This window comes from Nycticebus coucang, chromosome 4, assembly GCF_027406575.1.
Source record: "Nycticebus coucang isolate mNycCou1 chromosome 4, mNycCou1.pri, whole genome shotgun sequence".
NCBI lineage: Eukaryota > Metazoa > Chordata > Mammalia > Primates > Lorisidae > Nycticebus > Nycticebus coucang.
The window spans coordinates 27,349,387-27,361,300 of record NC_069783.1 but is presented as its reverse complement, the minus strand read 5'-3'; the positions used below and the strand labels follow the sequence as shown (position 1 = coordinate 27,361,300).

Genomic DNA, 11,914 nt, shown 5'->3' with positions numbered 1-11,914 from the left:
CTATTTCTTAGTTAAGATTGATTTTTAGCACATTAGGTTTCTAGCCATTGGTCAACACAGTTTAAATAATATTATTACACATTCTAAATAAATAGCCTTAATAAAACTCTGAAATAAAAATAGTCACCTGGGTAGGATCCAGTATATTCTCACTATATTAGACAACACAAATTACCATGTTCTCCAAATTGTCATCATATTAAAAACAGGCATTCAAAGTTAGCCCCAGGCAACACAGAAAGGGAACTTTGGCCCCATCATACCTTCCCCGAGTGCCCGAATCCTGTGCCCCTTGACACCTTAACTCTTCCCCATCACCCATCAAGGGGAAGATGGGGTCCGGCATTCCAGTCCTCCTCCTCCTCCTTTCCCTATCTAGTGGACTTGACCTGTTCTGTTCTCTCAAGGCCACCTACCCTAAGCTAGCTAGATAGTATCTATGTTTCAATAACCTGTGGCTTTTATGGCCTCATTCACTCAACCAACATGTACTAGGTGCCAAGTATTATTTAGGAGTTGGGGATATGCAGTCAGAAACCCACCCCTCAATCTGGTGACAGAGAGAAACACTAAGCAAAAACGTAGCATGACCAAAGGCTAGAGAAAATAAAACACCAGAGAGGAAGGGGTAGAAGCTCTGGGAGGAGGGTGCCAGGGACCCATACCAAGATTACAATGTCACCACTCATATTCAATAAAAACCTGCATCTGAACATTTTTCACAATTTAAAATATCCCCCCCAAATTGCCCACAATATAAAAACAAAGTCTTTTAGTAAAAGGTAGGTAATATTTTGTATTTTTTTTTTTTAATCTAAAGAGTTCCATCCTACCCTAAATAAGAAAATGAAAAAACTTTTAAAGAGAAAGCTAAGTGATTTGGAACCGGAGAAATACATTCTTTTCTTTTTCCAGACAGGGTCTCACTCTGTGCCCTGGGTAGAGTGCAGTGGTGTCATCACCGCTCACAACAACCTCAAACTCCTGGGCTCAAGACATACTCTTGCCTCAGCCTCCAGAGTAGCTGGGACTATAGGTGCCCACCACGATGACCAGCTAGTTTTGTTTGTTGTTATTTTTTTTTTCTCTTTTCTATTTTTAGTAGAGACAAGGTCTCCTTTTGCTCAGGCTGGTCTCAAACTCCTGAGCTCAGGCAATCCACTGGCTTCAGCCTCCCAGGGTGCTAGGAGTACAGGTATGAGCCACCACGCCCCACTTCACATTCTTTTCTTAAATGACTCTATTCATCAAAAGAATACTAGTAGGAGTGTGTCTAAACGCACAACTTTACTTGTTGGATAAAACTTATGATACATTTTTAAGACTTTTTCTAGGGATAGGACAAATCCAAGCTATTATTACTATGAGGGGGAAAAAATCCAAAGCATATGTACCCTGGGTTACCAAGAAAAGGAGAGTCGCAGATGGGGTAAAAGACAAGATATCATTCCAAAAACAAACAGATTCCCTTTTTATTAATGCTCAAAAAGTGAACTTTAAATGGCATTTAATAAGCAAAACAAAAACACTTCATTTGTATGTCCATAGTATACATAAACATACACATTATATGGATCAAATAATCCTAAATACGAAGAGAACAATTGGTTCTTTGACTTCAAAAATAAATTCAGTATGGGCACTCTTGTTTCTAACTTACAGTGTTCTATATTTAACAGGACAAATTATGGATATCCAAGTTTGGTGCAATAATGGATTTCTGTAAGGTTAAAGTATAAATAGAGTTCTAACCAAATAATCTGTATAATAAAATAAGTTTACTTTTGAATTGCAGTACATTTATTTTCTTCAATCAATAAAAATAATATATAGCAGCCTTATTTTGCAAATGTATTTTAGGAAAATAGCTCTAGCGATATTTGAAACACCCACACTATTTTTAAAAGGCAGCAAAGTGACAGAATTTAGATTTAAAATAGTATATTGCAAAATAGTTCAACATATTATTTCTAAGCACAAAACGAGCTCCAGTCCGAAGGATACTTTTAATCTTATAAAGCAAACTGCTCCAATATTTCTTTTTTTTTTTTTATGTCTGCTCCAATATTTCTGTGGTAGTTTAAAGTCTAAATATTTACAATAAAAGATAAATCTTTACACATACTGGACAAGACTTCAATACACATCCACAATACAGACATTTTACATTATTACATAACTCTAATCTGAAGCTTAGTTTAACATGTGCTCAGGAAGGAAAATGAAAACATGATGTGATCCTAGAGCTGTATAACAGGCTGGACTCTGCAACAAATGGAAATGGAAAAACAGCAAACACAGCAAACACACCAGTCTGATGAGTAACAAGACAGAAAAATCCAGAAATCATAAACATTTAAATGAATAACAAATATATCCTTCCTGACAAACCTTAATCTGCTTTCTTCTGTTAAATACATTTTTCAAAACATGTTTCATATTGCAAGAGGAAAGGATGGCAAATTCTCCACAAATAAAAAAAGTGCATCATGTCTTAAAAGTGCTTCACGTGTGTCACAAATATATCCAATAAGGAAGTTAAATAACTTTGTGCAAAAATTCTAATTATGACTTCAATTCATAAACCTTAATCATGGAGCAGCAGAAGAAAAATCAGAGATTACACACTTGATACAGAGGAAAGAACACTCAGCCATAACTCAGTAGACCCACGTGCTCCTACAGAGCTGTGTTCACCAACCAGTTAGTGAGCCTGGGTGAGACAGACTTCCCTTTCACTATTGGCAACAGGAGACAGGCAGCGCTTGAGAGGCACCGAGACCCCTCCTGGCTCTAAAGTTCTAACGTGTCCGTTAGATGAGGTGTTTCTAAACAGGCAAAAAAATTACCAAAAAATATAAAAAACACACTACGTGTATTCTCATTGTACTTATTAGTTACAAAGCACAGAAAGAAAACCTCCAAAACTGCTTGACAGAGAAGGTCATGTGAACATTGTATGTTAACCAAAGCTAGTGAAAACCATCACAATTATGGCACTAAGAAAAATCCAGTATTATGAGCAAAAATGAAACATAGCAAGTTAAGTAATGCATCCGTTGGTCACCTAATGGCACATTTTTTCCTGAGCCCCAGAATTCTCTTGGGACTTAAAGCTTTAAAAAGTATTTATGGGCGGTGCCTGTGGCTCAAAGGAGTAGGGCGCCAGCCCCATATGCCGGAGGTGGAGGGTTCAGACCCAGCCCCGGCCAAAAAAATTAAAGTATTTATTTTGAAATTGTTTTAAAAGAATTATGATTCCACAGAGTTCATACTTGTGGCTTTTTAAGGGACTCTTTCTGAACTGTTGCAATGGTTTTTATCAAGATAACTTTATTTTTAAAATTTAAATAATGGCTAGGTAAACCATTTGCCATGGACTCTTTATTAAAACCTCATGTGTATGTGTGTGTATATTTGAGCTTATTCAGTATTTTAGGAGTTCAACTCAGCAATTCTCATCCACAAGCTTTGACCCATTAATTCCCCGGTAGGTCACCCTGCTTGGTCTAACTAACACTCCGTGGTTTGGCTTGCAGGTGAAATAGCGTTTATCACCCACTGCTCCATCATTTCTCCCCTTGGCGCTTCGGAGCTCAAGTCCAAGCCAGATACCTGAGGCAAAGTCAGTGGGGCCCACATACCTAACAGTACCCATCTCATTAGAGCTCGTGAGCAGGACCTGGGACCCCTCGTGCAGCCTCACGCCCCCTTCAGAGCCACCTGCCGTGGGAGTGCTGCTCCAGCTGCGACGCAAAGCAGCTTTCGATCTGTTCAGGAGGGAAGGAGAAAAACTCTTCAGTGTGAAAGCCACATAATGCAATTTATTATATTCATTCCCCCTGCTAAATGCAGAATTCATTATTTTAATTCCCATAAGAAAATACTTCATGGTCACAACTTTTTTTTTTAATTTTAAACAGCAGTTATCAGAAAATATAGTTCACCCTTAATACAGGTTTGAACTGTACAGGGCCACTTATCTGTGGATTTTCTTCTGTATCTGCCACCCCTGGGACAACAAGGCCAATTTCTCCTCTTCCTTTTCCTCCTCAACCTCCTCAAAACGAAGATGAGGATGAAGACTTCATGTGATCCACTTCCGTTTAATGAATGGTAAATTTTCTCTTATGATTTTCTTAATTAACGTTTTCTTTTCTCTAGCTTACAGTGTTACAATCAAACAGTATGTAATACATTTAACATACAATATATGTGTTAATTAGCTGTCCAAATTACCAGTAAGACTTACAGTCAACAGGCTATTAGTAGTTAAGTTTGGGGGAATCAAAAGTTACATGTGGAGTTTTGACTGTATGGGGGTGGAGGGTTGGCACTTTTAACCCCTGTGTTGTTGAAGAGTCAATTGTACTTTTAACATTAAAAAAGGTTTTGGTTATTTTAATACTATACCTAATCTGGATTTAAGATTTTGCTTGCAATTTATGAATATATATAAATAAATATTGTAATATATATACATAAATATATATGCTTTCAGTAAAATATTAATAGTAATCAGAAAACATATACCTATTTGCTATCAGTGTTATCAAATGAGGTAAAAAGAAAAGAAGCTGGTATTTTGCTGTGGTAAATTAAAATGTTTATTTTTAAAATATTTCTCCAAGGGAAAGCAAATTTAAAAAATTGTCAATCCGCAACTTTGGAAAATAGATTTATATGTGTGTGTGTGCATGTATATATACGCATGTGAGTGTATTTTATATATATATATATACAAATACATATAATATATATGTCTCCTATGTATGAACTCGAGTTACACTTAAAAAATTTAGCACCTTCCCCGCCACTAACATGTAAGAGTCTGCATTGCCTTGAGCAGAATTCCTTTCCTTTTCCCTACAACATATAATTACTTGTAATGTGCAAGAGACACCTCCTAGCTCCTACCACCAACCTGACATCATGATAAAACAGCTTGAGACTCACCAATAAACTCGTCCAAAGCCTCAGGCCTGTCACAGAGCTGTCACAGATCCTTCCACTGCCAACTGGAAGGATCTCACCCTGCTATCCACCCACAGTAGAAACAATACCAGCATCTTCTTGTCCTCAGACCTTCCATAAAGGCTATCCAGAAATGACCAATGCTAGGTGGAGTCTTCCACCCTCCATCCCATGCCACCTCTCTGCCAAAGGAACCCTTCAACGTGTTACCAAAACTGCGTGCAGTCTTACTATGAACAGAATCTTAGGCCTACTTATTTTACATTTTACTTTCTGTATTTTTAATATACACACATGTCCCATTTGCTCCTACTAACCACCCTATAAGAAAAAGAGAGGACTCTAATTTCATGGATAGGAAAACTGAGACCCAGAAATTTATTCTAATCCACATTTGCAAAGTGATAGAGTTCTTTTTTTTCTTTTTCTTGAGACAGAGTCTTCCTATGTCACCCTCGGTAGAGTGCTGTGCCATCACAACTCACAGCAACCTCAAACTCTTGGGCTTAAGCGATTCTCTTGCCTCAGCCTTCCAAGCAGCTGGGACTATAGGTGCCCACCACAATGCCTGGCTATTTTTTGTTGCATTTGTCATTGTTGTTTAGCTGGCCAGGAGGAGGTTCGAACCTGCCAGCTGTAAACATTGTGCTACAGGTGCCGAGCCAGAGATAGAGTTCCAAATAAAAAATGTTTTTAAATAATTATTTACAGGTCAGAGGCACAAATGCAATACATTTCACAAAGAAATATGTAATACTTATAAGAAAAACTATAAATATTTACTGAAGAACATGCAAAATAATGAAAGAGCTCTGTTCCTAGACAGGAATATAGGTATACAAATTCTCAAATTTACCCCAATGGATATTTTCTGCAACCTGACAAAACTACTGTGATTTTCATATAAATAATGACAATATCTATCATTTCCTGAGCACTTATTATGTGCCTAACACTTCACACACGTTTTGTCACTCAACCCCACCCAAATCAGTGAAGGAGGGATTATGACCTTCTTATAACAGAAGAGGAATCTGAGGCTCACAAAAATAAAGCTATGTGCCCGAGGTCAGAGAGATGGAAAGAGCAGAGACAACGCTCAGACCCAAGGCTGTCCAATCACAAAGACCAAGCTCTCAATCACACCCATGATGGGCATCAGTAATAAAGAAAAGGCTAAAAAATAAAAGCACTACCATTATCGTAAATTATAAAGTTACAATACTTAAAACAATGTGGCTCTGGCACAAGAATTTACTTTTTTATTTATTTATTTTATGTTTTTTGAGAGAGAGTTTTATTCTGTTGTAGAATACTATGGCATCATAGCTCACAGCAATCTCAAACTCCTGGGCCCGACCAATACTCTTGCCTCACTTTTTCTATTTTCTATTTTTTATATTATTTATTTATTGAGACAGAGTCTTACTTTGTCACCCTCGGTAGGGTGACATGGCATCATAGCTCACAGCAACCTCAAACTCCTGGCTCAAGTGATCCTCTTGCCTCAGCCTCCTAAGTAGCTGGGACCACAGGCGCCCACCACAATGTCCAGCTATATTTTAGAGACGAGGTCTCACTCTGGCTCAGGCTGGTCTCAAACCTGTTAGCTTAGGCAATCCACCTGCCTCAGCCTCCCAAGTGCTAGGATTACAGGCATGAGCCACTGTGCCCAGCCTTATTTTCTATTTTTCAGTAGAGATGCTCTTGCTCAGACTGGTCTCAAACTTCTGCGCTCAAGCAATCCACCCCCTTTGGCTTCCTAGATAGAGCACTAGGATTATAGGTGTGAGCCACCACGCCTGGCCAAGAATTTACTTTTAAATGACCCAGAGATGTCATTAAAAGTTTAGGAAAAATGAAAAATACAAATATTATTTTATATGTGATAAAAAGTAAAACTTCAAAGCAATGGGAAAGGAGTGAATGCAGAATTAGTGATGTTGTAAAAATCTGTTTGAGAGAAAATAATTTATCAAAAAAGTTCCAAATGGATTAAAGAGCTAACATATACATTGGGGGGAAGAAAAAAACAACTGAAGAAAACAAAGCTGGATATTTATCTGATCTCACAAATGTAGAGAGATGGGGAGGACTTGGGGGCAAAGAGTAAGGGAGGGGGAAAGCCAGATACATGTTTAAAAGTGCGGCATCTATTACTAAATTATGGCTTTTTTCATTTATTATTGTGCCATAAAAATGTTTCCATATCCTAGTAGTCTTTAAAAACATCATGAAAGTCATGCTGAGGAAAGCTATTAAAGAATGGGGGAAGATACACGTGACACAGTAAGAGGAAAAGCTTCCGAAAGGGCATGATAGAATACGATTGGTCCAACTTTGTGTAAAAATTCAGACGTACGGGTCACATGCCAAAAGCAGACACCAAACTGCTAACAGCAGTAATGGCATCTAGGTAACAAAATTACAGATGATCTTTACCTGTGCTTAGTTTTTCTTAATTTTTTAAATATTGCACAATCAACATTTCACAATCAAAACGGTTTTTAAAGAAAGGAGGAGGTAATAATAAATGAATTCAACATCTAAGCCAGAAATTAATGGTTTGGATAAACACTTGCTAGTAAGAGAGATTAACTTGGTTCAAGTTACATCAAAGCTCGAAAGCACAGAACACTGAGAACTGCGGAACCACGGCGTGCTCGAAAACGACCTTTACTCATTCAAAACATCTCGCGGCCACCTATGAGACAGCAGGCAAGGGCTGGGTCCTCAGAATCTGTACACAGTAATCAGTAAAGTGCTGTAAATACTATAAGAGGGCAGTGCAAGGTGCAGAATGGGCACAACGGAGGGAAGAAATCTCTCCTCTCCCAAGGTGTCAGGGAAGACACCGCGGCGGGGAAGTGACACTTGAGCTAACTGGAGAGAAAAGCAGACAGAGAGGGAAAGCAGAGGTTGTAGTGTGAACAAAATATACCTGCTATGCTATGTACGTTTTTGAAAAGCACAGAGTTTAGAGAAGGGCAGGGCCTCGTGACAGTGCTACCATGGGAGTACATCAGGAGAAGCCACCTGTGCTGTGCATAGTTTCTGGACCTCACCCTGAGTCAGGGACTCAGAGACAGGCAGAAAATGCAACATCTGATGTGAAAAGAGGGAGCCTGTGGCAAACTGGATTACGTGGGTTCTGCCTCAAGGCATTCAAATTTAGACTGACCAGAGCGTGCCAATGGCCTCCATCTACAGACGGGACGCAACTAAGGCTTTGAAAGCTTTTCCAATGTTTACACAGTAAATTCACTATTTGGATCAGCAGAGATGCTCGTGAGAGGACCTGAAGGAAGGTGGTAACGTGGGGATGAGAGGTAGCTCACAGCCGGATGCGCACAGTGTGAGAGAGCACGGGCGCCTTACGCCCATCAGGCCTTTGCAGTGCCTGTTAAAAATCTCAAGCTCATTGAACTGCTCCCATTCTTGGCATTGGACTTTCATAGAATTCAGATGACACGGAGAACTGCTTCAAGCCCCCATTCTGGCTTTTTTCCCCCGTGAATGAAATGCATTAATTGCTACCAAGTCAACACTTATCTAGAAGACTCCTGTCCTGTCCCAAAAATGATATGGTGGGTGTTCCTACCCTATCCCTACTTCTCTTTCATTCACATGGGCAAACATGACCTTTGCCCCCAGGTCTTTCATCTCCCCAGGAATTTTCATCATCTTTGACTATGTTTTCCATGTTTCTTCTGGAAGTATCATTTATCTCCATATAAATAAGTCAGAAAATGGTAGGTACAGTGTTTGGTAAAGCTCAAGAAACTCACTTGCTCAACACACAGTCTTCAGGATACACCATGCTTCCAGATTAGCGACAGCACAGCACAGGGTCAATTCTGTCCCCACAGCAGAGGGGGTTCACCCAGTCAGTGCCCCATCGCTGCCCCTAAGAACAGGGACAGGTATCCTAGCACCTGCCAGGCACCTCAAAGTCTTTCTTTTGTTCCTGAGAATAGTGATCACCAAATATTTTGGTCACATATAAATGTATAATGTTAAAAATCAATTATATGTCCTCAATAAAATATATTTATTTATTGTTTTTAAAAAGAAAAAGGTGCCAGTGTCAATCTTACATTAGTATAGTATAAATATCAGTAAAGCTTAACTTTTTTATTTTCATGGAAAAAAAAATAAGTAAGTGCTGACGTTTCCTCCTCCAGCCAACAGACCATCTTCCACATCCCCACACCTGCTGTGGGATTCCCACGGTTCAGATTTTTCTTCTCCTTCCTGTTTCTCTGAATCATATGCTTCCACTCACCGGAGTCTTGACACTGATTTTGATCTCTCTCCCTCTTCAGAATCCTCTATATTCTGGTAGTTTCTCCTTAGCAATATCTGCCATTCTACCTAAGAACCCCTGAATATCTTCAATGTACTGGGGTATAAAGTGACTGCCCTTAAACTCTTTCAGCTACTCACTGGAGGAGATCAATTTCAAAATTCTCAAACTTGGTGATGGTTTTGAGGAGGAAAAAAAAAAAAGAACCCTACCCGACTCGTATCCATCCATTCACTGCCTGAGGCTGGCTGTGAACATTACCTAAGCATGGTCTTGGGCTACACATAAACACACTGATGAACCAAAAAACATCCGTGCATAATGTTCATAATATCTTCCACCACAGATAAGCATTAATAGCCAGCCACGGGCCGCAGTTGGATACTCCTGCAGCAGTCCCTGGGGAAAAGCCGGGGTTCTCACGGGAAATTTCAGAGCTTGCTGAAGCCTTCTTACAGTTTCATGCCAGACTAGATTACCTGCCCATGCTCAGCTGGACAGCAAATACTCGCCCTTGGGCTCTAATTTCTAGCAGCTTCTACCCACCTGCTACTTAAAAGCAAATATATGCAGTTCCCTGCTCCTACTCAGCTATGCTTTTTTACCCCAGGGTGTTCTGGCTAGATTGACTGGCAGTATTAAAAAAAAAAAAAACTCTCAATACAATCAATCTAAAAGAGCCTTATATTCCTCTAAAAGTAAAAAAAATTTCAAAAAGTTTCACAAAACTATTAGGGGCAGTGAAGATGGTCTAGGAGAGGTAAAAATAAATGGGGGAAAAAAAAAACAAAGGGTAATTCCCTCTACAAAGATACAAAGCTTTTTGAGCAATACAGTCTATAAGAGGGAATGGGAGCACTTTTAAAAATAATTGTAAGATTCCTTTATGCAAATGGACCTTACATTTCTTTCATGTATTGCTGATACTATTATATTAAACCCAATCTCAGATAGTTTAAGGTAACAGAGTTTAACATGAATCCACCCTACTCAATGAAAACACAAAATATAAAGTCCTCCAACTTTTATTAGCAACACTAGCCTCTGGAGAGAAAAATAAATGCGGTGTACTATTTTTAGTCACTGGTGACATTTTTAATCGAGCTTGCAAAGGAGGGAGGAAGAGCTCTTCTCAATCCACTCATCACACCTTCTCTCCCAAGTGTTAAAATTCTACCAGGCAATGTATTATAAAAGATACGAATTTCATTTTTCTTCCTTCACAGAATCCCATCATGTTCATCTTGAAAGGTGTTTTTCTAAATCTTCTTAATACTCACTTGGCAAAAGCATTTCTTCTGTTAATCTCTTTTTGGGAAGATGCGGAAGTTGTGCTGAAACTTCTCCTGAAGCCTGAATACAAAAGTTAAGGTTAGAAGAGGAAAGATAACTCAACAAATTTTTAGTCCTGATGAACATTTATCGTTCGCCATTTCTTCTATAGATGTTCTATTGTATCAAGTGTTTCTTTACCAAAAGAAAGCAGGATATAACCGCGGCTGAGATTTCTTGACAAATTTTTACCTTTACCTTTCAGAACAAAGTATGCAAATGTAGGAATAAATTAAGAGCATGGTATTACTTTTTGGAGGTTTTTATTATAAGATTTCTTGAAAATAAAATAAAACTGAACCAAACGTTGATAAAGCTGATAAGCTTTACTAACAAATGTTATCATCTTGATAATCACTTGAAAAATGAAAAGCATGAAATGGTTTTAACACACTGTCATTAAAGATACCCCGTTTATAAAACACTGAACAACAGTAAACGTGAGAGCCTACGACCGTTGGCATATCCAGATAACAGAATGAAAACAAGAAGACTTCACAAAAGGTAAAATTTCTGAAAGATGGTTTTTAAAAGGAGTAAGATTTCCGGTTCTGGCGGTTACGGCAGACCAGATGTGCTGAATGAATCTCTTGATTGAAACAACTCTGATTTAAAACAACTAGAACTTTTAAAAAATACTATTGAGCTGACACAAAAGGCACAATTTCAAAGATGCTAAAAAACAAAAAAGAGAAACCTTTAGAGGTCACCAAGCACCAAAGTAATCTACCATCTGATACCACCAGTTTCCACTGAATTTGGAAAGCGTGGGCCTCCATCTTGCTGGCTGTCCAGGAGACCAAGGAGACGAGGAAGGAAGTAAAGCCAGGGCCAGCCAACCAGGGATCCCCACCACAGACTCGTGGGTACAGGGAGGGTCCCCGACAGTGCACTCTCAGTGCAAGGTGAAAAGAGAAACAGAATGAAACACCGTTCAGATGAAGACAAAGGGAAGTGGCTTAACAGTCAGATGGCAAAATTCTCTCCCCTCAGAATTTATGACCAAGAGTCAAATCCATGTTATCTGTGTAATATAAAAAAAACTGCAACGAATATAAATTAGTCACCAGTTAGCAGTGCCTCCAGGCAACTGCCAGAAGTCAATAGGTGTCAACCTGGGCCTCATAAAGCGCTCATCTATAAAATTCTGAGTCAAACAAGCATCTTACAATAACAAGTTATAAAATTCACAAGGGAAGAAGGCAGCACAAGTCAGGCTCAACAGAAACAGATGGCAGAATCAGACTCACAAAATTCACTTTAGATGCTCAATTATTTAACATGAAATGACAGATAATAAAA

General features: G+C 38.8%; 1 protein-coding gene across 8 annotated transcripts in view; it reads right to left on the bottom strand.

Moving 5' to 3' along the window:
* Nucleotides 1-3,412: 3,412 nt before the first annotated feature.
* Nucleotides 3,413-11,914, bottom strand: part of CLIP4 (CAP-Gly domain containing linker protein family member 4) — a 79,371-nt gene continuing 70,869 nt past the window's right edge. For all 8 annotated transcript variants that reach the window (XM_053588730.1, XM_053588727.1, XM_053588731.1 and 5 more), the window contains 2 exons: nt 10,561-10,633; nt 3,413-3,770 (listed from right to left, as the gene is read on the bottom strand). In XM_053588730.1, the coding sequence (XP_053444705.1) occupies nt 3,449-3,770; nt 10,561-10,633 (395 nt within the window). In that variant the 3' untranslated portion in view covers nt 3,413-3,448. The remainder of the gene's footprint in view (nt 3,771-10,560; nt 10,634-11,914) is intronic.